Source organism: Anopheles darlingi, chromosome X (assembly GCF_943734745.1).
Source record: "Anopheles darlingi chromosome X, idAnoDarlMG_H_01, whole genome shotgun sequence".
NCBI classification, from domain to species: Eukaryota; Metazoa; Arthropoda; class Insecta; order Diptera; family Culicidae; genus Anopheles; species Anopheles darlingi.
The window spans coordinates 5,687,043-5,702,886 of record NC_064873.1 but is presented as its reverse complement, the minus strand read 5'-3'; the positions used below and the strand labels follow the sequence as shown (position 1 = coordinate 5,702,886).

At 50.0% G+C, this 15,844-nt stretch overlaps 1 protein-coding gene across 1 annotated transcript; it reads right to left on the bottom strand.

Moving 5' to 3' along the window:
• Window positions 1-6,903: 6,903 nt before the first annotated feature.
• Window positions 6,904-9,018, bottom strand: LOC125957198 (origin recognition complex subunit 2-like). The gene is made up of 4 exons (XM_049689772.1): window positions 9,003-9,018; window positions 8,392-8,947; window positions 7,899-8,274; window positions 6,904-7,841 (listed from the first exon to the last, which is right to left on the bottom strand). The coding sequence occupies exons 2-4, from the start codon at window positions 8,924-8,926 to the stop codon at window positions 6,977-6,979; spliced, it is 1,776 nt and encodes a 591-aa protein (XP_049545729.1). The 5' UTR covers window positions 8,927-8,947; window positions 9,003-9,018; the 3' UTR covers window positions 6,904-6,976.
• Between the last annotated feature and the right edge of the window lie 6,826 nt (window positions 9,019-15,844).

Genomic DNA, 15,844 nt, shown 5'->3' with positions numbered 1-15,844 from the left:
TAGTTGACAATCACGTTGAATATGCCGCGCGCGTTCGCTGTTAGCGAACATACAACTCGCTTCATTGCATCGAACGAGATCACTGCTCGAGGATCTAAAGCTCCTCTAATTCAAACCTTATGCTATACTTTATAGAGATTAATTCTCATTGTACTGTCGTTTCACGCTACAGTGAATACATATATGGCACCATGTGAACGAACATCGAAGTACTTGTACGAGCCTTCGTCAATTACTTGAACCGCAGCAATTTGTGATCAAGCATGGCAGCATCCTGATCCTAGTTGACAATCACGTTGAATATGCCGCGCGCGTTCGCTGTTAGCGAACATACAACTCGCTTCATTGCATCGAACGAGATCACTGCTCGAGGATCTAAAGCTCCTCTAATTCAAACCTTATGCTATACTTTATAGAGATTAATTCTCATTGTACTGTCGTTTCACGCTACAGTGAATACATATATGGCACCATGTGAACGAACATCGAAGTACTTGTACGAGCCTTCGTCAATTACTTGAACCGCAGCAATTTGTGATCAAGCATGGCAGCATCCTGATCCTAGTTGACAATCACGTTGAATATGCCGCGCGCGTTCGCTGTTAGCGAACATACAACTCGCTTCATTGCATCGAACGAGATCACTGCTCGAGGATCTAAAGCTCCTCTAATTCAAACCTTATGCTATACTTTATAGAGATTAATTCTCATTGTACTGTCGTTTCACGCTACAGTGAATACATATATGGCACCATGTGAACGAACATCGAAGTACTTGTACGAGCCTTCGTCAATTACTTGAACCGCAGCAATTTGTGATCAAGCATGGCAGCATCCTGATCCTAGTTGACAATCACGTTGAATATGCCGCGCGCGTTCGCTGTTAGCGAACATACAACTCGCTTCATTGCATCGAACGAGATCACTGCTCGAGGATCTAAAGCTCCTCTAATTCAAACCTTATGCTATACTTTATAGAGATTAATTCTCATTGTACTGTCGTTTCACGCTACAGTGAATACATATATGGCACCATGTGAACGAACATCGAAGTACTTGTACGAGCCTTCGTCAATTACTTGAACCGCAGCAATTTGTGATCAAGCATGGCAGCATCCTGATCCTAGTTGACAATCACGTTGAATATGCCGCGCGCGTTCGCTGTTAGCGAACATACAACTCGCTTCATTGCATCGAACGAGATCACTGCTCGAGGATCTAAAGCTCCTCTAATTCAAACCTTATGCTATACTTTATAGAGATTAATTCTCATTGTACTGTCGTTTCACGCTACAGTGAATACATATATGGCACCATGTGAACGAACATCGAAGTACTTGTACGAGCCTTCGTCAATTACTTGAACCGCAGCAATTTGTGATCAAGCATGGCAGCATCCTGATCCTAGTTGACAATCACGTTGAATATGCCGCGCGCGTTCGCTGTTAGCGAACATACAACTCGCTTCATTGCATCGAACGAGATCACTGCTCGAGGATCTAAAGCTCCTCTAATTCAAACCTTATGCTATACTTTATAGAGATTAATTCTCATTGTACTGTCGTTTCACGCTACAGTGAATACATATATGGCACCATGTGAACGAACATCGAAGTACTTGTACGAGCCTTCGTCAATTACTTGAACCGCAGCAATTTGTGATCAAGCATGGCAGCATCCTGATCCTAGTTGACAATCACGTTGAATATGCCGCGCGCGTTCGCTGTTAGCGAACATACAACTCGCTTCATTGCATCGAACGAGATCACTGCTCGAGGATCTAAAGCTCCTCTAATTCAAACCTTATGCTATACTTTATAGAGATTAATTCTCATTGTACTGTCGTTTCACGCTACAGTGAATACATATATGGCACCATGTGAACGAACATCGAAGTACTTGTACGAGCCTTCGTCAATTACTTGAACCGCAGCAATTTGTGATCAAGCATGGCAGCATCCTGATCCTAGTTGACAATCACGTTGAATATGCCGCGCGCGTTCGCTGTTAGCGAACATACAACTAGCTTTATTGCATCGAACGAGATCACTGCTCGAGGATCTAAAGCTCCTCTAATTCAAACCTTATGCTATACATTATAGAGATTAATTCTCATTGTACTGTCGTTTCACGCTACAGTGAATACATATATGGCACCATGTGAACGAACATCGAAGTACTTGTACGAGCCTTCGTCAATTACTTGAACCGCAGCAATTTGTGATCAAGCATGGCAGCATCCTGATCCTAGTTGACAATCACGTTGAATATGCCGCGCGCGTTCGCTGTTAGCGAACATACAACTCGCTTCATTGCATCGAACGAGATCACTGCTCGAGGATCTAAAGCTCCTCTAATTCAAACCTTATGCTATACTTTATAGAGATTAATTCTCATTGTACTGTCGTTTCACGCTACAGTGAATACATATATGGCACCATGTGAACGAACATCGAAGTACTTGTACGAGCCTTCGTCAATTACTTGAACCGCAGCAATTTGTGATCAAGCATGGCAGCATCCTGATCCTAGTTGACAATCACGTTGAATATGCCGCGCGCGTTCGCTGTTAGCGAACATACAACTCGCTTCATTGCATCGAACGAGATCACTGCTCGAGGATCTAAAGCTCCTCTAATTCAAACCTTATGCTATACTTTATAGAGATTAATTCTCATTGTACTGTCGTTTCACGCTACAGTGAATACATATATGGCACCATGTGAACGAACATCGAAGTACTTGTACGAGCCTTCGTCAATTACTTGAACCGCAGCAATTTGTGATCAAGCATGGCAGCATCCTGATCCTAGTTGACAATCACGTTGAATATGCCGCGCGCGTTCGCTGTTAGCGAACATACAACTCGCTTCATTGCATCGAACGAGATCACTGCTCGAGGATCTAAAGCTCCTCTAATTCAAACCTTATGCTATACTTTATAGAGATTAATTCTCATTGTACTGTCGTTTCACGCTACAGTGAATACATATATGGCACCATGTGAACGAACATCGAAGTACTTGTACGAGCCTTCGTCAATTACTTGAACCGCAGCAATTTGTGATCAAGCATGGCAGCATCCTGATCCTAGTTGACAATCACGTTGAATATGCCGCGCGCGTTCGCTGTTAGCGAACATACAACTCGCTTCATTGCATCGAACGAGATCACTGCTCGAGGATCTAAAGCTCCTCTAATTCAAACCTTATGCTATACTTTATAGAGATTAATTCTCATTGTACTGTCGTTTCACGCTACAGTGAATACATATATGGCACCATGTGAACGAACATCGAAGTACTTGTACGAGCCTTCGTCAATTACTTGAACCGCAGCAATTTGTGATCAAGCATGGCAGCATCCTGATCCTAGTTGACAATCACGTTGAATATGCCGCGCGCGTTCGCTGTTAGCGAACATACAACTCGCTTCATTGCATCGAACGAGATCACTGCTCGAGGATCTAAAGCTCCTCTAATTCAAACCTTATGCTATACTTTATAGAGATTAATTCTCATTGTACTGTCGTTTCACGCTACAGTGAATACATATATGGCACCATGTGAACGAACATCGAAGTACTTGTACGAGCCTTCGTCAATTACTTGAACCGCAGCAATTTGTGATCAAGCATGGCAGCATCCTGATCCTAGTTGACAATCACGTTGAATATGCCGCGCGCGTTCGCTGTTAGCGAACATACAACTCGCTTCATTGCATCGAACGAGATCACTGCTCGAGGATCTAAAGCTCCTCTAATTCAAACCTTATGCTATACTTTATAGAGATTAATTCTCATTGTACTGTCGTTTCACGCTACAGTGAATACATATATGGCACCATGTGAACGAACATCGAAGTACTTGTACGAGCCTTCGTCAATTACTTGAACCGCAGCAATTTGTGATCAAGCATGGCAGCATCCTGATCCTAGTTGACAATCACGTTGAATATGCCGCGCGCGTTCGCTGTTAGCGAACATACAACTCGCTTCATTGCATCGAACGAGATCACTGCTCGAGGATCTAAAGCTCCTCTAATTCAAACCTTATGCTATACTTTATAGAGATTAATTCTCATTGTACTGTCGTTTCACGCTACAGTGAATACATATATGGCACCATGTGAACGAACATCGAAGTACTTGTACGAGCCTTCGTCAATTACTTGAACCGCAGCAATTTGTGATCAAGCATGGCAGCATCCTGATCCTAGTTGACAATCACGTTGAATATGCCGCGCGCGTTCGCTGTTAGCGAACATACAACTCGCTTCATTGCATCGAACGAGATCACTGCTCGAGGATCTAAAGCTCCTCTAATTCAAACCTTATGCTATACTTTATAGAGATTAATTCTCATTGTACTGTCGTTTCACGCTACAGTGAATACATATATGGCACCATGTGAACGAACATCGAAGTACTTGTACGAGCCTTCGTCAATTACTTGAACCGCAGCAATTTGTGATCAAGCATGGCAGCATCCTGATCCTAGTTGACAATCACGTTGAATATGCCGCGCGCGTTCGCTGTTAGCGAACATACAACTCGCTTCATTGCATCGAACGAGATCACTGCTCGAGGATCTAAAGCTCCTCTAATTCAAACCTTATGCTATACTTTATAGAGATTAATTCTCATTGTACTGTCGTTTCACGCTACAGTGAATACATATATGGCACCATGTGAACGAACATCGAAGTACTTGTACGAGCCTTCGTCAATTACTTGAACCGCAGCAATTTGTGATCAAGCATGGCAGCATCCTGATCCTAGTTGACAATCACGTTGAATATGCCGCGCGCGTTCGCTGTTAGCGAACATACAACTCGCTTCATTGCATCGAACGAGATCACTGCTCGAGGATCTAAAGCTCCTCTAATTCAAACCTTATGCTATACTTTATAGAGATTAATTCTCATTGTACTGTCGTTTCACGCTACAGTGAATACATATATGGCACCATGTGAACGAACATCGAAGTACTTGTACGAGCCTTCGTCAATTACTTGAACCGCAGCAATTTGTGATCAAGCATGGCAGCATCCTGATCCTAGTTGACAATCACGTTGAATATGCCGCGCGCGTTCGCTGTTAGCGAACATACAACTCGCTTCATTGCATCGAACGAGATCACTGCTCGAGGATCTAAAGCTCCTCTAATTCAAACCTTATGCTATACTTTATAGAGATTAATTCTCATTGTACTGTCGTTTCACGCTACAGTGAATACATATATGGCACCATGTGAACGAACATCGAAGTACTTGTACGAGCCTTCGTCAATTACTTGAACCGCAGCAATTTGTGATCAAGCATGGCAGCATCCTGATCCTAGTTGACAATCACGTTGAATATGCCGCGCGCGTTCGCTGTTAGCGAACATACAACTCGCTTCATTGCATCGAACGAGATCACTGCTCGAGGATCTAAAGCTCCTCTAATTCAAACCTTATGCTATACTTTATAGAGATTAATTCTCATTGTACTGTCGTTTCACGCTACAGTGAATACATATATGGCACCATGTGAACGAACATCGAAGTACTTGTACGAGCCTTCGTCAATTACTTGAACCGCAGCAATTTGTGATCAAGCATGGCAGCATCCTGATCCTAGTTGACAATCACGTTGAATATGCCGCGCGCGTTCGCTGTTAGCGAACATACAACTCGCTTCATTGCATCGAACGAGATCACTGCTCGAGGATCTAAAGCTCCTCTAATTCAAACCTTATGCTATACTTTATAGAGATTAATTCTCATTGTACTGTCGTTTCACGCTACAGTGAATACATATATGGCACCATGTGAACGAACATCGAAGTACTTGTACGAGCCTTCGTCAATTACTTGAACCGCAGCAATTTGTGATCAAGCATGGCAGCATCCTGATCCTAGTTGACAATCACGTTGAATATGCCGCGCGCGTTCGCTGTTAGCGAACATACAACTCGCTTCATTGCATCGAACGAGATCACTGCTCGAGGATCTAAAGCTCCTCTAATTCAAACCTTATGCTATACTTTATAGAGATTAATTCTCATTGTACTGTCGTTTCACGCTACAGTGAATACATATATGGCACCATGTGAACGAACATCGAAGTACTTGTACGAGCCTTCGTCAATTACTTGAACCGCAGCAATTTGTGATCAAGCATGGCAGCATCCTGATCCTAGTTGACAATCACGTTGAATATGCCGCGCGCGTTCGCTGTTAGCGAACATACAACTAGCTTCATTGCATCGAACGAGATCACTGCTCGAGGATCTAAAGCTCCTCTAATTCAAACCTTATGCTATACATTATAGAGATTAATTCTCATTGTACTGTCGTTTCACGCTACAGTGAATACATATATGGCACCATGTGAACGAACATCGAAGTACTTGTACGAGCCTTCGTCAATTACTTGAACCGCAGCAATTTGTGATCAAGCATGGCAGCATCCTGATCCTAGTTGACAATCACGTTGAATATGCCGCGCGCGTTCGCTGTTAGCGAACATACAACTAGCTTCATTGCATCGAACGAGATCACTGCTCGAGGATCTAAAGCTCCTCTAATTCAAACCTTATGCTATACATTATAGAGATTAATTCTCATTGTACTGTCGTTTCACGCTACAGTGAATACATATATGGCACCATGTGAACGAACATCGAAGTACTTGTACGAGCCTTCGTCAATTACTTGAACCGCAGCAATTTGTGATCAAGCATGGCAGCATCCTGATCCTAGTTGACAATCACGTTGAATATGCCGCGCGCGTTCGCTGTTAGCGAACATACAACTCGCTTCATTGCATCGAACGAGATCACTGCTCGAGGATCTAAAGCTCCTCTAATTCAAACCTTATGCTATACTTTATAGAAATTAATTCTCATTGTACTGTCCTTTCACGCTACAGTGAATACATATATGGCACCATGTGAACGAACATCGAAGTACTTGTACGAGCCTTCGTGAATTAGACGACATCCTGCTCATCAACAAACCGCTGGAGGAGCATGTGCGACAGCGGAATGAGGACCGCCTCGCTACTCTCAGAGTTGCGCTTGAACCGCAGTAATTTGTGATCAACGAACTCGGTGAGGTGACAGCGCAGGGCAGCATCCGACGAAACGAGGAACGATTCGCGGCACTGACGATACAACTCCTGCATTGGCATGCCGGCGTAGTGCTGCTGTTGCACCTTCTGGTTGGTTAGTTGATACTTAACAATCGCGTTGTATATTCCGCGCGCGTTCGCTGTTAGCGAGCATACAACTCGCTTCATTGCATCGAACGCGGGCGCATCGGCGTTTTGGACCATCAGAGAGTTCTCGAACGACGTCTCGGCATTGTACGGTTGGAGCGTGGTAGCGTTAAACCACTTGAAGTTATATGCCGCTTGATAATTCGTGCCCCACATGGCCGATGCGATGTGATTTTCGATCGATGCGATAAAATGTACGTTGTCGATGGCCGCCAGTCGGCATATAGCAGACTGGGTGGACTCGTTCCGCAGCGATGAACCGTCCAAGTTATGGACTAGTAAAAACAGATGCTTCTCAGGATGGTCGGCGAACTTACGCTCGATCTTATCCAACGCCTCGTGTGTGTTCGTCGTTGAAAGCCACATTTCAAACACCTCGCCACAAATCCGATCCAGTACGTCCTTGATGCTAAAGTCGGGAACATATCCCTGCACAAAGATGGTAGGATAACCGTTTAACTTTTCATCGATGAAGAGCTGCATTAGCTCCCCATTGGCCGAATGCCCGATGCCGAACAACAGCACACTAAATCCCTCGTTAAGCGTGAACAGCCAATCCCGGAAGAAGAGCATACATTTGTCATTCATTTCTTGCTGTCGGTCCCGGTGGGGCGCGGGCGGGCTGGTCTCCTACAGCAACTGCTGCATTAAAGCACGCGGTATGCGCGATGTGGCTAGTAAGTCCAGTGTATGGTTGGACGTGACTACTTTCGTAGTAGCATGGATCGAAAAGTACTGTTCATAAGAGTTGTCATAACAGTACTCCGAAGATTTCACGATCGGCGTATCGGTCGGGCCCACAACCGGAATCTTAACCTTGGGTTTCGCCCCTGTCGGGGACCGAGCCTGTTGTTTCCTGATCGACTTTGATTCGGCCGTTGCGGCGACCTCTTCTTCATCGTCATCGCTACCGCTGTGAGTATCGGGCGGCTCCGTGTCGGTCGAGGAAGACGCCGGGCTGTATGAAGCGTCGGATTCTTCATCCACCTTTTGCAAAACTTTGCCAATAGCTACGAGAAGAAAAACCATAATAACGAGAAAGGTCAGCTAGACGCAGCGGTTGTGGACCAATGGGTCGTAGGATAATAGGAGAATCAAATGGGTGTCGTGAGGAGAATGTCCCATACCTTGCTTCCGGAGCTGGCGCACTTGGGCCGGTGTCTGCGGATTTCGGTGCTTCATTCTACGCTGACGTGCGCTGCTTGGTGTACGGAGTGCGGCTGGAGTACGGGGCGTGGTTGGTGTACGCTGTACTTTCGAGCGGCGTTGGGTGCTTGTCTGCGCGGCCAGCTTGCGCATCGAATCGCGCTTTTTCGGCGTGCGAAACCCGTACATGGTTCGACCTGCCACATCGTGGCACTCCTCGAACAGCGTAGCGGAGGACAGCTTGCTGCCTAGCTCCTGTATCTCGGTCTCCTCTACCGTGCGTTTTATTTGATGTTCCCCGTCCGTATCGCTATCGCTGCGGGATGTATCCAAAAATCGTTTGCTGGGCACGCGAGCCCGAATCGATCGGCGCAGCGGCGTCTCCGGCTGCTCAGCGATCATCGGAAGTCGCAGGGTTTCTAGGCCAGTGCTGCTAAACGGAGCACTCGGCAGCCGCTCCTTGTCCCCGCCAACCTCAGACTTTGGCGGAGTTTGCTCTAACGGGGATTGACTCATGGCGATCGATTGGCTACGATACTGTGATGCACGTTTAAAATCCTAATTTATTTGTAATTTTGCTTCAGGTTCTTACCTCTGGACCGCGACCGTTGCTGCAAAATAAATGGAAAGAGCGCCAAATCGTCATAAGATTTGACAACCAAGTGCGGCCGTCAACCTTCGCATACGATAGCCTGTAGTCGAGGAGTTACTTCGCGTTGGTTAAATAGCAAACACACATTATCTCATCATTAATCCGATTCCAATCAATCCAAGCATAAGTGATAGATTAAGCGCACTATTTAAAAATCATACATCAACATGAACGGTGAAAAGCTGAAACGCTAAACCAAGTGTAGGATCGATTCGATCTCTCAAACAGCGCTACAAAACGGCAGCTGCGCTCGAAAGCAGCCTCGGCAGCAGAAAAGCACAGAAGCATAGCTTTGGGCGCATGAACATGCTGCTCGAAAGCGAATGAAGTCTGCTCGAAATGAGCGAAATCGCGGTTAAATAACGGCCGGAATGCATCCGTCCGAAACTGCAGCACCAGAGGGTGCAGCCGCGGCAGTTCGATCATTTTCGGCTCGATCTCTTCACGGCTCGTGATGGTCCGTTGTTGTACGCGAAGCGCCGGAACGATGCCGGCTGCTGATGCCGATGTCCAAAATTGCGCGACATGTGTGCGTGTGTGACCAAAAATTGGTCGATTGGTGGAACCGGCCAAAAACCACCCGGGACATAGGGTGGCCGAGCATAGATATGCCTTGCCCCCCCCCCCTCTCCCACCCTTCCCCCCTCCACCTTTCTCCATCTCTTTCTCTCCATCTCTAGCTCTCTCAGCATGAATCACCATCGCGACGACGATCGCGTGGCAGCGCAAAAAGTGCCGCCACTGCCAGTGAGCGCAATCTGCTTCCCTTTTCCCCTCCCCCCCCCCCCCCGCCTCTCCACGCTCTTTCCTCGTCTTCCTATCCCACCAGCTTACAGGGGGAAAAAACGAATCAAACGAAGGGGATAGAAGGGGTTGAAGAACGCCCGAAAAGATTTGAAAAGATCGATCGACCGACCGTTCGTTCTCCATCTTTTTCCCTTTTTCCTTCTCCGGCGACGCCTCTCTGCCTCCCTCCCTCCCTCCCTCCCTCCCTCCCAACATCCTTCGAGCAACCGTCGTCCGTTTTGTTTCGCCAAGGGGTTTAGCATTCGCCTCCCGGGGAGGGAGGGAAGCGATGCGCCCTGTCCGTCCGTGTCCGTGGCGCTGCCTCTCCCTCCCTCCCTCCCTCCCTCCCTCTCCCTCTCGATGCAAACGCGTTACGGCTCACTGAGGTGATGATCGAGGTGTGATCTCCGATCGCTGATAGTGCTGTGGGCTGTAGCAACGCCATCCCGAGTTCCGAGTGCTATGCCAGGGAGCAGGGAAGGGAGGGGGGGGAGAGGGTAGGGGGAGCTGTCATCATCGCTCTGCTTCACACCATGTTCGCTCCCAGCGCAGACCAAACTACCGATGCTACTCTACCTCCTCTTCTCTCTCTCTCTCTGCTCTTCATCTCTTCGTCTTACTTTAGCCGGTTCTCTCTCTTTCTTGCTCTCTCTCTCTCTCTCTCTCTCTCTCTCTCTCTCTCTCTCTGTCCTTTGCCAGCGATCGATCTTTGCGCCGCACGCTGTGGCGCTCCCGACGCCCTCGACGCGTCGCGCACCAAACCACGCGTAGGGCAAGCAGAGGGCGAAGGAGAACCCGAAACAGAGGACCGAAACCAGTGGAATACAAGGAAGGAAAAAAGCGAATAATAATAATAATACTAATAAGAAGAAGTAGAAGAAGAAGAAGAAGAAAAAGAAGTAGAAGAAGAAGGGAGTGATGCGCTGCAAACGATGCTTTTCCTTCCGCCCTGGAGTGGACGAAGCGTTCGTTGGTCCTTTGGCCCTGCCATGGCGTGCCCAGCGGGCCCGTCGGCCCAGTTGTGTGAAACCACCTCCCACTACACACACCCCCTCCCCCCACCCTCTCCTCCCGGCTCCCCCGGTTTTGGTGGAGGGGGGGGGGGGGGGGGGAACGAGCAGAGCAGAGCGTGTGGCGTCGCGTTGGCTGACCGGAGTCGCGATCGCACGCTCGATTGTAAATGTGTGTATGTCTTAGGGGGGTGGGGGTGGGCAGTTGGGGGGTATGTTCCTTGGATTCCTTGGAATCGTCCGCTACAGCTCCACCTCGTGCGTTCTGGCGGCGCTGGACGGCGGCGCGACGGCGCGTGATAAAACGAAGAACGATGAATCGCCTTCCCTTCCTCCTCCCCCCTGCACCTCCACCTCCACCGGGCAATCTGAGATTTGGCGGTGGCGATTGGGACCTCCCGCCGGCAACAACAACAATCGTCATCACCGAGGTGTGCGCGCAACACCCCTCCCCCCTACCCCCTCCCCCAGGCCTCTCGTACAGTGCGATTCTTCACACCCCACTCTTTCTCTCTCTCTCTCTCTCTCTCTCTCTCTCTCTCTACAGGCACATGGTGAGTCCCGGCCACCTAGAGGGCCCAATGAAAAGCGAAAGGGAGGGAGAAAGAGAGAGATAGAAAAAGAGAGAGAGAGCGAGATAGAGAGATGAAGAGAGAGAGAGAGAGCGAGAAAGGAACAGAGAACAAAGCCGGCGCGACGTGACCTTTCCCCCTTAGCAGCCCCCCCCCCCCCCCCCTACTCCCCTGACGGGGGTGGTTGTAAGGGTCAGGCCCCGGAAGGCGCGAGGTACAGAGGAAGGAGGTACAGGATCCAGAGGAAGGACGATGGGTCGCGGGGTGGTTGAAGAAGGTGATGGTGGTGGTGGTGGTGGTGGTGATGCAGATGCAGATTCCTACGAAATATACCTTCATCCGCGATTCAAGTCTGCCACACGGACGGATTTACCTCTCGCGCCCCTCATTGTGCGCTGAGGGGCAAAGAGGAAGAGAAGAGGGTTTTCCCCCCGCCACGGTCGGAATGTGGAATGTGGTTCCCAGTCTCTCCCTCCCCTCTTCTTCTTCTTCTTCTTCTTCTTCTTCTTCTTCTTCCCTTTTCTTCCTTCTCTCGTTGATTGCCTCTCGATCAAGGGCCTTATAGCAGCTCGGCTCGGGGTTGCTGATGACGATGTTGGATGATGCGCATCCATGCAGCAGCCGGAAGTCCCACACACACACACACACATGCACACACACACACACACACACACACACACACACACACACACCATGGTGCAACGTTGAAGGCATTGGCGGGCTGAAACCTTCCTGGAACCGCGTGGTTTACCGCGAACCCCTCTAGTGGTAAATGGGTGACGGGGGAGTAGGGTGAGAGGGCAGCGGAGCGGGGTGGGGGGGTGTCTAACAGGATCGCTCGTCATCGTCCTCGAACCCGCGCGTTTCCCGTGATTTTGTCGGATCGTGCTCTAAGAGGAACGGAGGGGAGGACGGAGGGGAGGGAGGGGAGGGGGTTAGGAGAGGTCTAGCAGCTCGTGCAGAGAGAAAGAGGGAAGGAGTCGCGGAGGGTGGATGGTGGTTTTGCATGCGATTTCGGAAGTAGCTTTTAGAATTAGCAAACAAGTGCCAAAATGGACGCTCGCGGACCGGTAGGGTAGGGACCGAAATGGAAAGGGGTAGGAGGTCTGAGGGAATGTGTGGCCCCCGATTGAGTGGCACGTACGCACGCATATAGAGCGTGGTACCGGCAGAGGAGCACGAAAAAGAAGAAGTAGAAGAAGAAGAAGAAGATGGAAGGGTGGAAGAAACGGGGGAGAGGGTGTCCTCTGCTAAGTGTTGTCGTCGTCGTCGTCGTCGTCGCCGTGGGTAATGGAATGGATTTTGCTTCCGACGATGATCTGACGCTGCGCTTTGTTGCAGGTTGTTGTTGTGGTGGTGGTGGTGGTGGTGGTGATGGTGTGAGGGGGAGGTGGTGGAAATTTTTAAAGATAGGAGAGGAAGGTGAGGAGGCGGAAGGCACGGTGCTCCTAAAAATAGCTCCACCGTGGCACTGGGCAACGACGAAGATGGATTGCCGGCCACGGCCCTCAGACGAGGGGGTTGATGGGTGGCTAGGATGGAGTCAGGGTACGGGTGGAGGGAGAAGTCGCTCCATAAGGGGAAAAGTCAACGAATGAATGTCGCTGTCGCCGCTGTTTACGCAGCTCTTACGCAGCCGAAAACAGTATCACCCTTGCCCGGTGGAGGGGATGGGGATGGTAGAGAGGGTGGGGGATGGTGTGTGAGGTGGAGAAGACCAGGCGTCGAGGCAGGCAGGCTTGCGTCTGCTTGAATTCGCGCAACCCGCAAGCGACGCAACGCGCGTTGCGAATGACGCAAACATTTGACGCTTCGAGTCTTTCGTTCGGCGAGAAGCGACGAACCCTCGCGCGCCGCACGCAAAACACACGCCACGCCATAATTGCCAACGTAGGTGCGATCCGTGGCCAGGAGGCCAGGCCAGGCCATCCTTCCTCCTGTCTCTCTCTCTCTCTCTCTCTCTCTCTCTCTCTCACTCTCTCTCTCTCGCTCTCTCTCTCTCTCTGGCACACTGTAATGGTAATCCGTGGAACGTCTTATCCTTGGTGCTGGTGATGAATGAAAACGGTGCCGTCCGCTTGTTATTGATGGGCACAGCTACACACACACACACACACACACACACACAAGCACGGACACGCATGCACGCACACGCCGGCGGCGTGGCGTTTGAGGCTCTCCTTAGACCGCGGCGTCGGCGTCGGCAGCGCAAAACAACAAAAGGCCGCTGAAGAGGAGGAGAAGGAGGCGAAGGAGAAGGAGGAGGAGAAGACAAACAACGAGGCATCAAATTTCTCACATCGGGCACCGGTTATCGACAACCACACGGAACACACACACACACACAGACTGAGGGTCCGTGACCGGTCGATCAATCATTGCAATTAGGCCGGGCGGACGAACCATTGATGACGACGACGACGGCGACGACGATGCTATGCGCCACGATCACGATTCAGCATCCCCATCGCATGCTGACCCCCCCTCCCCTTCCCCGCTTCCTAATCCTTCGACTCTACTCATCAGGAAACGGCGGCGACGGCGACGGCGGGACCACCACGATCGCTACCAAACGTCGCCGCGCCATGACGCAGTGACGATACCAGTGAGCGCGCGCGCCTGTGCGTGTGTGTGTATGTGGTCGGGAAGTTTATCGTTTCCGTAGCGCCGGCCCGGCCCGCGGTAGATCATTATCAGTGCGCCTCCTGCGCAGCGGCGGCGACGACGGCGCGTCAACGTCCAGGTTGTGGTCCGCGCGCGGCAATTTATGAGGAGAAGCAACAGCAGCAGCGGCAGCGGCAACAGCAGCCTCGGGCCGAATGAAAATGACACCCAAACGGGGTGTGCACGTGCGTGTGTGTGTACAAGAACCGAGGTAAGGGAGGGATGGGGGCGGCGAGGGTTGAGGTGCCAGGAAACCAGAAATAAATAAAATCAAAGTCAAGGCGACGCACATTCATCACCTTAACGGGCGTTTAAATCTTTCGCGCCGTCGCCGCCGCCGTCGCCGGAGCCGCTAGCATACCGCAAACCACCACCCCCTTCCCTTCCTCTCCCCTCATTTGCACCCTCCTGAGTTTCATGGGGTGTGGAGGGCAGGGTGTAGCGCCCGCTGCCCGCCTGGAAACCCGATGCGGCGTGATGTGTATCGGATGTCGGTTGCTGCGCGCTATGGATCCGATCCGCCGATATGTGCGTGTGTGTGTGTGTGTGTGGATCGGAATCATCGCTGACCGCTAGCTGGCTGGCTGGCTGGTTCTGGCCTGGCGCTCGGGGCCCACTAGCAGCCCGGCGGCCCGATCGAAACCGTCTCCTCCGGCTATCCGGCTGTACTCCAGGTCTACAGGTAGGTCCAGTGCGTGTACTGTTGTTGTTGCTGGTGGTGGTGGTAATGGTGGTGATTGAGAAGAAGAAGAAGAAGAAGAAGAAGAAGAATGAAGAATGAAGAATGAAGAATGAAGAATGAAGAAAGAAGAATGAAGAATGAAGAATGAAAGAAGAAAGAAGAAAGAAAGAAGAGAAGGACGAACAGAACTTGCAGAAGGCTACTAAACGCTGCCGAGGATATGCGCGAGGAGTGTTGTCGTATGTGTTTGTGTGTGTGTGTGTGTGTGTGTGTGTGTGTGTGTGTTTGTGTGTGTATGCATGTGCTCCCGTGAATATCGCAGATCCCTCTAGAGACCAAAGATAATGCGAGGAGAGGATCCTTTAGACGTTCGGCTTCCTTCGGGAAGGCTCGCGTTCCGCTTCCGGTTACACGGCGACCCTTACACACACACACACACACACACTGATAAGAATGCGGCCAGGACGGTTAGCGGAGCGGAGGTCGTGTGACGGTCATGTAACCTAACTAACCAGCTTACTACGTACCGTCTCACCCCCACTCCCCTCCCTCAACACTACGCTTAGCGCCATGATGAACTTGCGCACCCGTGCCTCTTTCTCTCTCACACACACACGCACACACGTACGCACGGATCGTAAAAGTTTTTTAACGATAGAAAAAAGAAAAAAACAATCTTTACGACCGATCGGCTCGCGGCCGTTCGTTGCGCGATAAAAATCGATAAAATGTCGCGCGCGCGCGCGCGGGGAAATGCAAATGCCTTCCCCTCCCCTCGGCCTCCCTCGGTTGTTGACTGCATATTCCACCGGATTCCCCGCTTTTGATTTGATTTGATAGCTCCCGGTGGTCCGTTGCTAGCGAGATTTTGGTTTTTTTTTTGCGAGATCGATCCGGCGATCGCTGGGCCCCCAGGAGCACACCAAAAGCCATGCCAATCCCACCTCCCCAGGATTGTGATCATCGGGGTCGTCGGGATAATGCAACATTTGACGAGATGCAATCATGTTGCGCACCACGGATACGCCTTCTAACGTTTGCATTGAAAAAAAGAGACAAACTTTGAAT